A 16,477-nucleotide genomic window follows, 5' to 3' on the forward strand; every position below is an offset into this window, starting at 1 on the left:
GCCTCCCTCAATACTGAACCAATTTTAGAACGAGTTGTACCCATGGATCATACGCACACATACACATGGGGAAATAGGGCCCAGGTTGAAAAATACCGAAGTTGTCCTTTAAGTTAAGGTAGTTCCATTGCCATCAAAGGTATCTCACACTTTAAGACTTAAAGGGTTAGATACCATCAACTTGACCTCTGAAATTCTTTCAGGGCAACATGAAGAGTTTGAAGATTGAATCTGTGAGAATCTGGCGAGCTGCAGAAGGCAGATCAGTGCTGATATGCACAATTATTTCTTCATCCTTGATATGCAAAAACCACAAAATAAGATTATATTAGCCACAGCTGTATGTGGCAACTCAAAGCCGAGTATCATAAGCATCTTAGCACATATCCGTCAATGCATAGGCCTAATAGTGAAAAGAAAATAAGTGTTTTGCTTGTTTTTTATCACTTGGATGTTTGACAGTCGCTGTGCAGACTGTTTTATACACTGAGTTTGACACTCTGTTGTTTTCACACTAAATCAGAAGCCAAAGCACCAGATAAACAACAAAAGGAGGAAGCAGACACGAGATTGAGAGTCAGTGAGACACTTTTTTCGCTTCCTAAACTTGTCAGAATTGTTTTTCCAGTCTTTGGCAACCTGATATTTGCCTTGTCTGCACGTCACTGTATAAAGACTACTCTCAGTGTGGGAAAAGATTTTATTTATATGAAACTGTTAATAGTTATTGGGTTAAAAGGTTGTGGAAAGTGTAGACAGGAACAAGCAGCTTGGCGTCCGGTAAAGAAACAGACTTCAACAACAATAAACTTTTGGACTTGGAAAGTAAATGAGCCACACTTCCCCCTCCCACTACAGCTACCATGAGGTGCACTTTCAGTTGGAAAAATCTTCTTACATCGTTAGATATGATCAATTTATGATGTTTACCAAAACCTGAGACATGCTTTGCAGAGAAAAGGAAAAATACACATGGGTCCAGAGAATATGAATTTTGCTTGTATTAACGTGTTTTTGTGATCATTTTTCCTAGTAGAAACATAAAATACTAATACAGTCTTGTATGTGCAGTTATTATAAAAATGTGAACAAATAAACTCCGCAATTATCGATACAACGAAAGGTGAAAGAACAGATTGTCAAAGCTTGTTTTCCTCCACTTCCTGCTGCTGAATTAGGTCAAGGCCAGAGAAAAGTCATGCTGTTCACAGATGATAAAAATTTGCTCCAAGTTTGCTCTTTTAACTGACTTGCAAAACCCAGCACGGATGGTTACAGTGGTTACTGAGAAAATGCATGTGCGAGAAAAAGCAGACATTATCAGAGATCTTGATAAGGCGGCATGCATGCTGGTGCGACAGTACAAGCTAATGAGGCGTGCATGACCATGAACACATAAAGCTGTATATACAGTGATAAAAATGAATAAAGAAAACATCCTCCTGCGGAATAAATCAAAGCACTATGCAACATTTTGATCCCTTGCTGCATGTCTATTAAGTCTGGAGTGCCCCAATCATAATGACTTTCTTTATGCTGTATTGTGATCTATTATTAAATAGATACATTTACAAACGCAAACTTTACATTTGCATTAAAATTATGCAATAAAATTAAACTATTACAAGATGTCTGAAAAGATTTCTTTTGAATGATCAAGGAATAAATGATGAACTAATCTGAATATAAAGTCTTAGGGCTGCTGTGAAACTGCGCCTACTTAGGCAACAAAAAACTTTATCTTGGGTGTGTCGGTACGATGGACGATCAAGAGAGGATGGCAAAAGAAATACCCGCACACCAATTCAACTAAGCCACAAGAAAGGGTCACATCTGTGCACATAAAGAAGCAGCAGTCGTGATAAAAGTGATAAATTTTTTTAAAAAAAACAGCAAACGTTGCACTGCAGAGATGATCGTCAAGGACTGAAAAATGTTCGCTGCTGTTTTTATCACATTTTATTCTTATTTTTTGCACTCTGAGCACCCTTCTTTTTGTGCATGGATGTTCTGAATAAATCAACATTTTTTGGCACTTATCTCAGCCTGTCAACCTTTTTTGTGGCTTAGTTGAATTGGTGTGCGGGTATTTCTTCTGCCGTCCTCTCCTGACTTGAAAAAAAATCAGCACTGAAAAATATAATGATGTTGGCGAACACCAGTCTCCATGTGCTTACTCCCCATTTCTCTCTTCTCCCGTCTCTTTAAACTCTTTTAAAAGCAAAATCAAACACAATAACCAATACTCTGAAAACAAAGAAACAAGACTATATACAGAGAAAAAAGTGCACAATTTAAAAAAAACGTGATGACAGAATATACAGCATTATAAGGTCAGTGGTTGCTTCAAATTTACTTTTAAACAAAGTGTATACTCTGGAAATGTAAGTGATAATATCCATCCTTTAAATACGTGTCCCACAGCACTACAAACTGTGATAGTGGCAGCAAATCAGCGGTGCTCATCACTGTGTTTCGGGAAGTTCGCTCTCTAAGTTGTTGGAGTCTCCTTGAGTAGTGCTACAGATCATCCACTGCTTGACGTAGTTCGAATTGGAACTTTTGTGCTCCTGAAATAAATCAGAGTCCCGCTGCTCTGCTACGTTTGAGTCTGAGGCTCCAGGGCTGCCGCACTCTCCAAAGCCACTGTCGATGGTGTCCAAGTCCACGTGAGGGTAGCCGTCTTCTGACTGCTCGTTTGAGACGAATGAGTCGAGTGATACCCTCTCTGGTTCATCAATGTGGACACGTGGCTGAAAGTTCATATTTACCACTGATAGTTCGTTAGGTATTTGGTTGTCATGCTGTGGTAACATCCCGCTTTGCCTACGAGGTTCCTCTAAATCATAGCTGGCGTGTTCTCTGTTGTCTTCCTCGAATGAACCGAAGCTTTCTCCGTCTTGGTAACTTCTCAGGGTGTTTATGGAGCTCTGTGACACGACTTCCTCCTCAAACTCTTCTTCTCCAGACAGGGTTACAGTATGGATGGAGATGTGTCCGGTTGAGTGGCCGGTGCCCTGTGAACTGCCGCCATCCTGGAAGAACAGCAGCGAGTTGCTGTGAGGCTGCAGCATGTGGAGGACATGACTACCTTGTTTCATCTCGTCCTCGCCGTAGCTTTGTTTCTCGTTATTCCACTGAAGGACGTCGTGCTGCTTCTCGCTTAGCATCTGAGTGTGCGGGTTGATCCTGAGGTAATCGTACTCGTTGAATAAAGGCTTCACCCACTCCTGCAACGGAAGAAATGGAAAACATTAATTTGGAATAGCGGCCTAAATAAATGGTAACACTTTAATTTGTGTACGGTAAAAATGAAGCTGGGATTTAGCATAAAGACAGGAAGCAGGGAGGAACTGTTAGCCTGGCTCCGTGTCACAAGACTGACACACGGACTCCAAAACTTTTGCCCTTCATCGACGTTTTCAGAACAGGTTCAATTTTCTGTGTTTTTCACATCTGTCAAAACCTTTAGAGAGTTGTTTGACCAAGAAGAGGCACAGTATCATTTCAAAACTCACTACTTCTTTCAACAGGTAACATTCAGGTGGATAACGATGGAGAAGAGGAGGATGTTATAGTGAATGGTGACTTCACACAGACAGGGAGAGAGCAACAGTGTGGAGACAGAGAGGAAGGACAGCTCAGCCTCTTCAGGTAGCCATGGTTTCAAATGCAAGACATGTCCAGCAAGTGGCAACAGCCAGGGAGGTGCCTCCAGTGGAGAGAGGGAAGCAGACATGTCTTTCTATTTTGTCTCCTACTGCAAATTTTTACAACGGTAACAACAATAAAACTCATCTGACTCAGTGTGCACATATGTGAAATACAGTCTGGGTGTCCTTTAGGATGCATTCACACCAAATCTTGTGTTGCATGGGTGCGGGAGTGTCACTAAAATGGCCCATTTGTAGGGGAGAGAAAGGTGGAGATAAAGTCAAACCCTCCATCGCAGCAACTGAGTATTTGTCTTCAGTAAGTTTGTTTATTTTGAAACGATCTGTAGAATTCCTTTTGATAACCATGACTGTAGCATTTTCACTGCCATAAAAGACACACGTGTGCCAACACACAAACAAAGCCAGTGCTCTCTTTTTGTACAACAGCACACACAAGCTGTCAATACATATTTTGTAATTTAATGTAATTAAATTTAAAAAACCTTCACGGAGGACCTATTTGTCGCAGTTTGTGCTTAGGAATTATAAGTGTGAGACACATCAAAAGCCCTGATTGGCAGCCAGTGTGAGGGATGATAACATTTAAAAGGAGAAAGCTGTGAGTGGGACAATGGATCGCATTATTTTACAGAGCAAATTACAACAAAACACCAGCAAAGACGACCTTCCACCAAACGAAAAGAGGAAAATAAATTGTCAGTAGAAAGCTCCCTGTCTTATTTTTTCTTATTTTTGATGTCTTATGTCGTGATAAGAGAGAGAGAGAGAGAGAATGAGACTGTAGCTTATTTCTTGCTCTCATTAACTGTGGCCGTCTTCCCAGTCTGATTACGGGTTACGTGTTTGGCCATCGCCGCAGCCTAGACGCATTACTTGGAATTGGAAATTTATTTATTTAAAACAGGGACAATGCACAAATAAACATTAATCTTGTAGAAACAAGAAAAGATGTCTTAACAACATTCAAATGAACCCAACGGCAGGTGTGGTGTGAAAGCAGCCTTGGTTTTCGCACCTAACTCCCAGTGAAACCACAACTTGTCATTTTTACACTTCAGTCTAACTATGAACTAAACAAGTCAGATACAGTGTGTTAATTACTGAACTTTAGAGGCACTAGAAGAGGATTATTTTTAGCCTTTGAACAAGCTAGCCCTTTCCCCTGCATCCAGTCTCTAAGTTAAACTAAGCCAAGTGCCTGCAGCTTCACTTTAAGCACACAGACAACAAAACAAAAGACAAACATGAGTGCATTAATAAAAAAAAATACCCTTTCCTAATAATGAAGTGCACGAGGACTCTCTGCATCATACACCTTGCCAAAGCAGACGACTCACTCTTTATCTATTATCTAACCACTAATGCTGCTTGTCTGAAGTTTGAGACATCCGGGCAAGTACCTAAACATATTTGTCACTTGGGGATTTCACAGTGTTCAGCAGGATACATCTGACTTTAACTGTAGAGATCCATACACATCTAATAATCAGCCCTGTACAGACATAACATGACATTTAAGAAAAATATGTCATGGCTTTAAACTTTTGTCTTGTGTTTATTATTTGAATAACAATACAGTTTTCACATGGACAGACTGCAGGTGTTCACTCCATAATGAAAGGAGCACATTTTCTGTGTTGTGCTTCATTAATAAATAATAATGTGCGTATATGTAACTGTGATTTTTACTGTGATGCACTTTTAATGCACCACTCTCCCCACAACTCTACTTGGCTTTGCATCAACACATACATTATACCAAAAATATAAACCTTCTGCAGCCGCATGTAGTCCCCATTCAGCGAGCCAGATAAGCATGAATCAGTTTCTTCATGCAGAGGCCACCACATCCTGAGGTACAGAACTCATCAGCAACACTGAACCTTCTCAGATCTGCTGAGAGAGCGCAGCAGTCTGCACCACAAGAGTGAGATAGTGAAGTGGAACTAGAGCAATGATTTCCAAACGAGCTGGTTCAGTCCGTCACGGTGATCCTGAAGATGTGATAATGTGCCAATACAGCAGATTAGTGTTGTCACGATACCAAAATCTTTGTTTCGGTACCAATACCAATATGAATTTCGATACTTTTCGATACTCTTCGGTACTTTTCCTAAGGAAAAGTCCTTTTGGATACAAACCTTTAGAACAATAAATAGTAGGGGTGTAACGGTACCAAAAAAAATCATGGTTCGGTAAGTACCTCGGTACGGACGTCATGGTTTGGTAACTCAAATGTTCCACCAAGTTTGTGTTGTCTCGTGTTGTCTCCCTTTGCGATTCAGACTTTCTCTTGCCTTTTTTCACGTGCGCCAGCTGCGAATGTTGATACAGCTGTTGGCATACACACCACTTGTGCAATCTGTGCTCCAATAGGAACAAGAAAGGCGTTTGTGTGCATAAATGAGTAAAATAAATTAACTAAATTAATGAATTGAATCAATTTCAAAGTACCGGTATTTTCCAAACGCAGTATAGTACCGTTTGGAATACTCTAGTACCGCGGTACTATTTTAGTACCGGTATACCGTGCAACACTACAGCAGATGATGCGTGTGGATTACATGTGAGGAGCGTCACACCTGTCACAAAGCTCCACACACTGCAGAGATGTTGTTTCACTCTCACACTTTGACACTGTCACTTATTTTTGCTCCAGGTTTACAATTATGAAATGTAAGTGGTTGCATGTATGTCATATGTTAAATAACTACATTTGAATCCAGTCTGATGAATCTGAGAGTTCAATATTCACAAACTATCACACTATATTTCATAAACTAGGATTACTGCCTCGTGGTTGTATGCCTCCGCCAACTGACTACTGCAGTTTAAATCCATGTCTGTCCAGACTCATCTGTAGCTACAGTAGACAATGCTTTAAATATGGATGTTGCCACAAAGACGCCACATATTCTAAAACGTAGAAGCTCTACACACGTCTTCAACCCGACACAGAAAATCTATACAATCATCACAGTTTCATGGTGGACGCTCAAGATAAGTGTCACCAATTCAGCATCTGACCAAATGTCTCCCCTTCTGTTCCTGAGATATGACACTGAATAATGGCCAAGAAACATTTGAAACAGTCAAGTTGACCTTTGACCTTTTGGATACAAAGTGTCATCACTTCATCATCTTGTTCCATTAGACATCTATATGTAACTTTGTCATAATTAGCATATGAATTCTTGAGTTATGGCCAAATACATGTTTTGTGAGGTCACCTTTGACCGACAAAATCTAACCAGTTCATCGTTGAGTCCAAGTTGACGTTTGTGCCAAATTTGATTTTCCTCAAGGCGCTCCTGAGATATGACAAGAATGGGACGGACTGATGGACAGACAATCCAAAAACACGGGTGACTGAGGGAAAATTAAATGGCTTCTGGTGTATTTGGGACTACACGTTGGGGCCTAAATCTCAAACATGTCATCAGTACATGAACACTATTTGATGACAGATGGAAGATCAGTGAAAACTGTAACAAAACAAAACAAAAATAAACACTTAGCAGCATCTTTACTGTCCTCTTAAACTAAACGAAAGACAAGAGATTCCTTCCAACATCTTTTACCTCTTTAATTGCTCCTAAGTTGACTTTAAGTCCTCAAAAAAGGCTAACACAGTGATCAACGACCACACAAATGTTCTCGACGTCAGTGGTTCCCAACCTTTTTACTTGAGGGACACCATCTCTATCACTGAGTAAACTGACCCCCCTGACTATGTGACATGTTTAACATCATGTCATAATATATTCAATGCATAACAAGAAGAGAATAACTGATGAACTGCAAACCCAAACAGTGAACGCAATAACTGCAGGAAGTTTGTTTCAAAGATTTGCATACTGTTTTTAAAAAGTCTGTCTTGAACTTAAAATCAAGAAGGCCTCACGACTCCCCATGAAGCTTTGGTGACCCCTAGTGGAGGTCAGGACCCACGGTTCTCCACATCCTCAAACGACTAATGTCATCAGCTATGTGTTTTATATTGTGTGCATGTAAAACAAATTGAAAACAAGTATAATTTTCTTCCAGGTGCTCTGAGATTCGTGAACAGACAAGGTAAAAGAGATCAGTTAATTCTCTGAAAAGCCAGACAGAATAAACCTGCACTTTCTGACACACTGTACCTTCATTCCACAGACATGATCTCATTTTATCATATGTGTTTCCACTGGCATATTTTGACTGAAATTTTGATGTGTTTTTATGCTTTGCCTTGCTCCTTCAGGTACAAAGTACTTTTGAATTTAGTCTAATTATAGCACACAATGTCCCTCCTCAGTTTAGCACATGTAGTATAGTGAAGGAAAGTACAGGAAAGCGGTGCTATATACAGACTAACTATTTCATCATCTCCCTTCCTCTCTCAGAGGAGGTTCACTTTGTTATTTGCTGCAGCAGCGCACTCTGCTGGGTAACATTTGCAACTGCTCACAGGTCTCCAGTTCATGGGTTGATCGAGCTTGAGGTAACAGTCTGTACAGGAGCAATGATTACATCAAACATGACAATATTTTTTAAAGAATACTCCAGTACAGATGTGATGAAACCGTGAGCATGACCACCCGTGTTTTTAAAAGATACAATATTTAAACACAACAAAACTCAGCGTGATCATAAGTAATGGGGACATGATGATGACACAGATAACACTAGAGGGAAATTACTGGGGCTGCCCCCTAACAGTTGACCAAATCTTAGTTGACCAGAAAGGTCATTAGTCGCCAAGACTTCATTAGTCGCAGAATAAAAAAAAGAAAAAGAAAAAAAAGTTAAACTCTGTTAGGAGCGGCACCTTGTCAAAATAAATCAAATCCTATATGACTGGACCATGTGGGAATTTAATTTGAAAGGTCAGACAGAGGAAGTGTCCACGCTCAGCAGTCAGACAGGAGTCAGGTTAATTTCCAGGGCTGGTACCTGCGGNTAATGTAGCACAGTGTTAACAATGTTACTGATACTATTCTTTCTCACACCTTCAACTCAAACCACAGTGTTGCCCCGCCCAAAATATATGATTCAATAGTTTAATTATTATCGTATAAATGCGGCCGACAAGTCGACCTATGGCTCTAAATGACGCCTATTGGTCAACTAGGAAAATTCTTAGTCGGGGGCAGCCCTAGAAATGACATTGTTCTTTTTGCTCGGCTAAAACCGTCTGATAAGTTCAGAAAAGTGCCTGTAAGGTGTTTTAAAGGAATACTTTACCCACAAAATTACCATTTGTAAATCAATTAGTCATGCCGTGTTACCTTGAATTCATGAAGTTCAGTACTTCACAAACAGGCATTTTCGCTAAAACCCTGTTGTTTGGGAAGTACTGAGCACAAGACTTGATAAATGAGACTTGGATTATACTGCACGAGTTGTGTGGGAGATTCTAAACATATGTTTTAATATAGTTTTGCTGTTGTTAAATGTGGTCCCCAATCAATCAATAAATCAATATGTTTGCTGTTTTCTATGGAGGCATGCACAGAAAACAGTTTTCTATATGAATTCGAGGTAACACGGCATGACTAATAAATACATGATTTGTACTTTTGTGGGTGAAGTATTCCTTTAAGAAACTCAAATCTATGGTTGAACGTCTTTTTAGTCAATGTGAAAGCCAGATCATCTGATCTAGTTTCCTGGTTTTCAACTTCTCATCAGCCTTTTCTTTACTGGATATTTGTGCCATGTCATTTTTTTTTATATTACTTTAGCATTACTGCAAACCATGCATATTTCTAGGTACTTTTAGGCAAGACATTTTGGGTGTGTTTCAAGTTTCTTTTGTGATGTAAGAGGGAAATTTGGTAATTTTGAGGCCCTTTTAGCTACACAGTCCTTCAGATATATAGTCTGCACTCTAGCCTTGGTATTAAATTAGCAAACACGAGGCAGAAAATAAGAAACAAAATCTATGGGTGTTCAAAGATTGGAAAGAGAATTTACATTCGAGGGAAAATATAATAAGGTGATGGAAAAGATAATCACAAAAACATCAGTGAGCCAATACAAAATAAACCCCACATTCTCACCTTTTGCCCCTACAAGTGAAAAACAGGCTTTTTTTAGCCTGTCACAGTGACACATCAAAGATCTCCACCAGGGGTATTTTCCACCGGGGTGGAACAGGTCGGGCTGTCATACACAAATATCTACCCACAGCACGTCAGACACATGAAAAGCGAAAAGCCTCTTGAAGCCCCTGCACACTGAGTCATTCACATGCTGAAGGCCCTTACATAAGAAGTCAAGGGAAAGTCCCATCGACTGGGGTCCAGATGTGCCGAAAGTCCCATCTATGGCAACACCTGCTGGGCCAATTTGGAAACTACATACAAATCCTAAAGTTTGTTTTGCTTTCTCTTACCTTAAAGTTGCCTCCATAGATGTGGTCGAGGGGCTTGAAGAACTCATTTGGCCTGGGGAAGTGTATAAACTGCCGGATTGTTTTTTGCCACCACCTGAAACAAATATGAAATGACTTTAGAAAAGAATTGAAATGGAAAGTAAAATAACTTGACATCTATAATTCAACTGTGATGTGTCACTTTTGGTCAGGCGATTTTTGGTAAGTGACAAAATGCAACAGCTTTCTAACTCATAACCTGTGAAGCTGACCGCACAGAAAGGCTTTCATGGGAATTATTACACAGCACAAAGCTGAAGTCACTAAAGTTTGGGTTACACCTGAAAGTTAATTCAGATAAAAACTGTCTATGTGTCATGCTCACACTGTGACAATTATGTGCTAATTTCAGTCTTAGTTTTTACCTATTTTACTCAAATGGCAAGAAAAAGATAGTTTTGAGTGTCATATCAGTAAGTCAAAAGTATACACTCAGTTTATCTAACTAAAATGGAAGCAGTATCTGTATGTCTGGTTGATTTTCTCATTTGATCAACTTCACACTTGGCATGTATTGCTGAGAGCCCAGGAAGTGCTGTGTCGACTGCAAGCTCTTGAGATCTACAGGATGTATTTAGTAGTCATGCCTTATGTACACACTGTGTAGTATAATGAGAACAGAAGGAGAAACACAGGCCAGAGAAGTCAAACTCGAACCTTTCAAACATCAGAGACGTAACTTTTGGAATGAAGGCTTTTGTTTCTGCAAATAGTCTGGTCCCATGTTATCAAATGATAAGTATACTATAACTTTCAAGGGGACAAAAATATGTTGTGGCAGGTCTACCGCTCAGGACCCAAAGCAGAGTTGAGTACTAAGTTGTTTAGATGAACCGTTCTCAAGAGAGACTGGAAAGTAACTGAGAAATATCGGAAAAATACTGGAGGCCAAGCAATAGGCCCGCTGCAAACGTTGATGTGAAATTTAAAGGGATACTTTGCAGATTTTCAATTAGCTTTGTATCATAACAATGTGGATAGTATTTGTAAATTGAATATGTAAAACTTCCCTCCATCTTGCCGTCACCAATATCTCCCTGATCATCATTTTTTCGCTGGCTCATGGGCTGTTGCTCAAACTACAGATTGAACTTCTTCATTTTTTTATACCCGCCACCATAGACACAAAGAGTATGGAAGTGGATCGAGAGACAGACCTGTCCCATATTGCTCTCGGATGAGCCAACCAAAACCAGTTCGCATTATGTCACTCACCAGTGGGAGCGTTTTTTGTCCCAGCGCTTCGCCATGCATTCTGGTAGTGATAGATTTTCTACCTCCTGAGCAAAAGCAAATGCCACAGCCCTCTTCCTCCGATTTCTCTGGTCATGTAGCACCGATTTTCAAAAGTATATGTGTCTTTCCACTGCACAGACAGCCTAAACTTGTGAAAAGACAATCTGTCCAGCAGTGAAATACTTTTTTAGGGAAGCTAGTCAGATTATCACTAAAAAAAACCTAAAAGATTTTAGGTTAATTTGGGTCAATCAGCCTGACTGTGGCAAACAAAAACAAGGTCACTAGTGTCCTTAGAACAGCGGGCGGAAATTTTAGGTTGCCACAAAAAAAACATTGGGCACTGTATAATATTATAATAATTTGTCTACAGTGAAGCTGTGTCTCAATTCAATATCACAAATCACAATTTGCCTCAGAGGGCTTTAACGCATATGACATCCCTCTATCCTTTGGACCCTCACAGCGGATAAGGAAAAACTCCCCAAAAAAACCTTTTAATGGGGTGTTACTGGTAATGACACTGAACATCTTCTCAGCCCTGAATTCAAGATAATCCCTACAGGTAACATTGCAGAGTACATGTGTCAAACATAAAGACACATAAGCAATCCTTTTTTATCATGTGTATCAATATAACAAACAAGCAGCACTAACATCATCCTCACGCTACATAATTTGATGTTATTGTCTCACTAAAGGAAACATAGTTAGGAATATTATACACCCTTTCTGCTGATAGATGCCCCTAACTCTCACACATAAGACCTTTGAACTCAAAGGATCAACAAACTGCTCAGGCAGGCATGATCCACTACTGGCTTGACCCATTGTTAAAAGTGATCATGGAGCAAAGAACAAGTGAGAGTTATGCAAAATGAGGATCATCCAATGTTCAATGTGTTAAACAAGCTGAAGAGCTTTTTAAGTGACAGCCTTGTAATGTGCAGGTGCTCCTCAGAGAGAGTAAGGAAGTCCTGTGACTGCTGTCATGAAGTTTAGAAACTGTGACTGTAACTGTTGAAGATGATAATGGTGATTTGGCAATGACGCTGTTGCTGCTTGTACTGACGATTGTGGTAATTGTGGTGTCCATGAACATGTTGATGCTGATGTCACATATTACTGCAGTTGATGTTTGTACACTTTTTATCATGGTGCTCTGCTCTCCTCTTACTTTGGATTGCCTTAAGTTATGCATGTCTTCAAGGGCCCATATTGCACAGAGCACTCAGCCTATGTGAAGACTTACAGATAAACTGAGGGGACAGAAACACTTCCTTGAAATATATCACAATGGCTCTTTCTCGTGACGACTTCAAAGTGAGTGTTTAGGTTATTCCTTAAGTTTTTCTTATTTATAGGATCTTTTTAGGAGGGGCTTTGTTATTGACATGACTGACGAGGCCATTTTATAAGAAATGCAAAACAGTGACTTCACACAGGGGTTATGGCTCAGGAGCCACCTAAGCTCTAGGGTGCCTCGGCCTAGGCTGGGTAGGCCTGTTCAGTAATACATCCATGCTCTTATTGTATTGTATTGTACGAATTAATTTAACAGCCCCACAAACTACAGGCTCAAAAATGACCACAAATTTGAATCAACATCACTCTAAATCAGTTTAAACAAAGACTGAACATTACAAGCTTGATGAAGGCAGGATGAGTTTTAGCTCAGTGTGCCTCACAAACTGGTAACTGACTGAGTATCACAGATGTCTGCAAAGCAAATGCAGACTTTGCAACAATCTTAATTATAACAGCTCACAGAATATATCATCCTATATTATCTTCTAAAATGGAACCAAACAAATAGAAAATAGTGCAAGCGCTACGTTTACTGACTTTTTTAAGCTTGTGTTTTTACATGTCACTGTGGGCCCATAATAAGCGAGGTGTTCTCAGTTCTCTGACACTGATGCTCTGCATGACTTCCTATGTCTGCTAGCCATTTCAGTGCAATGTGCCTCTGCACGTACAGCTCTGCAGTGGTTTCTCTACATGTGGGAGGTGATGCCAGGAAAGTGTAGATCGAAGCAGTGAGAACCTTTGCTAATGATTTACTGGAAGAGAAAGGGTTGCTGGCTTTAAGCCTTAATTTGCTTTCACTTTGCTAAGTTCTTGTTCTGTGCAATGAATGCAGACTCGGTTAAGTGTAAATCCAAAAGGAAGTCTGAGCTTTAATGCAATGGGAACATTCTATTTTGATAATGATACGAGTTGTTTTCAGCAAGCCAACCACTAAACACTGCGAACCAGGCTTTTGAAGATACATTTTTAAAAGTTATAAAGTTTTAGCAGCATCAAGGTCCAAATCCAAAACATTCTTAAAAAAGGACTGAGGTTAAATTCTCATATTTTGGAGAAACTGACAGTAGCTCCAGTGTTTGCAGTACTCACGGTTTTTGTAAATAACCCAGCAACAGGAGAATGAGAACGACGACAGGCGGGGTGGCGTACCACCACCATTCATTCGTTCCTGTAAAGGAGATATAACAATTAAAATATGTACTGACAGAAATGGTATGATAAACTGCACACTTCCTGTTTATGATATGTTTGTATAGATCAATACACACACACACACACACACACACACACACTGCATTGTTCTGCCCTGAAACATACACGTCTATGATGGTTTGAATCATGAAAACACACCACCACCTGTGAGGGGCCACAACAGCCTGATTTAGCATGAGACAAAGTTAATTATATCGTGGCTCCAGGCTGGAAGGTTCTCTTCTACCTACCATTTCTCCACTCTGCAGTGGAACTCCACTCGCTCCACGGACCCAAATAGAGATTATTGGGAGACATTTTGGCCTGAACATCCACAACATAGCTGACATATGGCTGCAGCTTCTTACAGTCTAACAGGTTGTATTTTTCTTCCACTTCAAGGAAATGTACTGGAGCCTGTAAGAGAGGAATAAAACAGAGCCAGCTTGGCATGGGGGTCGTTCGCAGACACAATCAATGATAAAATACTTAAACAGCCTCTCAAGGCAAACGTGAGGCTTTGTTTGGGTGTTTTGGTTCACATATTACCTTTGACAAGTCTTTGCTTTCTCTCACGCGCACCCTGTATATGAGAGTGTCCTCTTTGTTGTCATGGTCCCAAGAGACATTGTAGCATCCGTCAGTGCTTGTCACTGTAACACTGACAGGAGGCGTAGCTTTCACTGTGAAAGTAAAGCCCACAGGGAACCAGGGGAATATTATGTTATTGAAAATGTGCAGAAGCCAACAACAGACCACAAGTGGCAGTTGAACATTATTTTTAACTTTTGTCTTAATCTGGAGAGTAACACAGGTGGGTAGGCGTTTGCTGGCAAACAACGTTTAGGGTAAGTTTGGAAATTTGCCAGTATGATTCCTGTCATCTCTGAATTTTCTGAACTTTCAAACAAAGAGGTTTAATACACAGTGATATGGCGGCTGTGTTTAACAAGAGCAAAAATGTTTGGAGTGTTTAAAAAGCGTCTAATATGTGTAAAAAGAAAAGTTCATGTGAGGAGAATTAAGAGGATTAAACACTAAACTTCATACACATTTTTACACACATATCTTGATGCCTCTGAACATGTCATGAGGGATGTTACTGCTGTTGTCTGTGACCTTTTTTCATTTCTGTGTCATCCTCCTATCTGTTCAGCAGAAATGACGAAGACTGAAATGTCATATCATGCAGTTATTATCAGATGAACTCACCCACATCACATAGTGCCCAGCTCGGTGACTCATCAGCATTTATCAATATTTGATCATCCTGTTGACTGGCCGTTGCAGTGCACATGGTTCCAACAGCTGCAGCACTAAAGAGGCCGTGCGGAGTCATTACGCACCAGGACTGAGGTGGTTTGACTTCACAGCTACCAGTAATCTCAAGTTCTTCATCACTACAACAGATAAACAGTGTGTTACAATTAGTAATGTCTTGTGACATCAGCTGGCATGTCAGAACTAAAGGTTGCGGTTTCCATGTGATTGTTTATGAGCAGGACTGATGCAGAGCTTGGATGTGAAAAGCTTGAGTTGACATTATTAATGTCTCATTTGAGAAGTAATCCAACAGACAGACATAAGAAAAACCTAGCCTTGTTTACCTGTCCTCTTGTTTCATAGAAAGAACAGTAAATATCCGGTGGTCATGCTCCTCATTTGTGTGGTTCATTTAAGCATAAGCCCTTCTCCATGTACACAGCTGCTAAAAGCTCTGATAGGGCCTGAATCATAAAAATCAACCAGCTGCAACATTCTTTTCCCATTATTGATTATTTTGCTTTGCTTGCTATTTATTTCTGCTGATTATTTTCTCAATTACTGAATGATTCTTTTGTCTACATATATTGCTTCAACAATTAAAGCCACAAATGATCAAAACAGCTCCTAGTTAAGTCTTTGCAGTGGTTCAGAAACAACACCCTCATAACCTAGTCTGTCCACCAACAGAAAAAATGTCAAACCAACCCATTTGTCAGGAAAAATGTTGGCATTGCACATTCTGCAAACCATGTACATGTTACTCTTTGACGTTATGATGTAGCGGATACACTGAAACTTCATGTTTCAACAATGCTGTGGTTAATGTGGTTTGGTTGAGATCTAAAAACCACTTGGTTATTGTAAGAAAAAGATCAAACTTTGGCTTAAGATGACCGGTGTTGGAGGCACAATCCCTGCTGGAAAAGCAGTTATGTTACTGTTACAGTGTTTTCGTGGCTGCTTCACGCTGGAAAAACAGCACCACAAAACACACAAGTCAGCTTATATGCTGCGTCACTTTAGAATTGCTGTATGATATGAAAGTAACGTGCAAATGTTACATATTCGTGGTTTGCAGAAATGTACAATGCCAACAATTCCCTCTGACGACTGGGCTGTACATACTTGGTCATAAGCTTTAAAGAACCAAATTTAAGCAATCGTTACTGTAAAAAAATGTTTGTTTATGTTGTATGTAAACGTGAAGGAAAAACAATCAACAGCATCAAATGTTGCCCATTATTGATTTTTTTTTTCCAAACCTCTCAAACAACAACATCAGTTGGGCTCCACTCTTTACCCCACTGACAATAGTGGTGGGCGATAAAACGCTAACATATCGTCTCGCGATAAACACTTATGCACAGTCGATAGAAAA

General features: G+C 39.9%; 1 protein-coding gene across 2 annotated transcripts in view; it reads right to left on the reverse strand.

The window, feature by feature from the left end:
* Positions 1 to 693: 693 nt before the first annotated feature.
* The window catches only part of il21r.1 (interleukin 21 receptor, tandem duplicate 1), a 45,696-nt gene continuing 29,912 nt past the window's right edge, over positions 694 to 16,477 (reverse strand). For both annotated transcript variants that reach the window (XM_050046291.1, XM_050046290.1), the window contains 6 exons: positions 15,046 to 15,233; positions 14,383 to 14,516; positions 14,085 to 14,250; positions 13,732 to 13,810; positions 10,057 to 10,150; positions 694 to 3,230 (listed from right to left, as the gene is read on the reverse strand). In XM_050046291.1, the coding sequence (XP_049902248.1) occupies positions 2,466 to 3,230; positions 10,057 to 10,150; positions 13,732 to 13,810; positions 14,085 to 14,250; positions 14,383 to 14,516; positions 15,046 to 15,233 (1,426 nt within the window). In that variant the 3' untranslated portion in view covers positions 694 to 2,465. The remainder of the gene's footprint in view (positions 3,231 to 10,056; positions 10,151 to 13,731; positions 13,811 to 14,084; positions 14,251 to 14,382; positions 14,517 to 15,045; positions 15,234 to 16,477) is intronic.

Source organism: Epinephelus moara, chromosome 6 (genome assembly GCF_006386435.1).
Source record: "Epinephelus moara isolate mb chromosome 6, YSFRI_EMoa_1.0, whole genome shotgun sequence".
In the NCBI taxonomy this organism is placed as follows: domain Eukaryota; kingdom Metazoa; phylum Chordata; class Actinopteri; order Perciformes; family Serranidae; genus Epinephelus; species Epinephelus moara.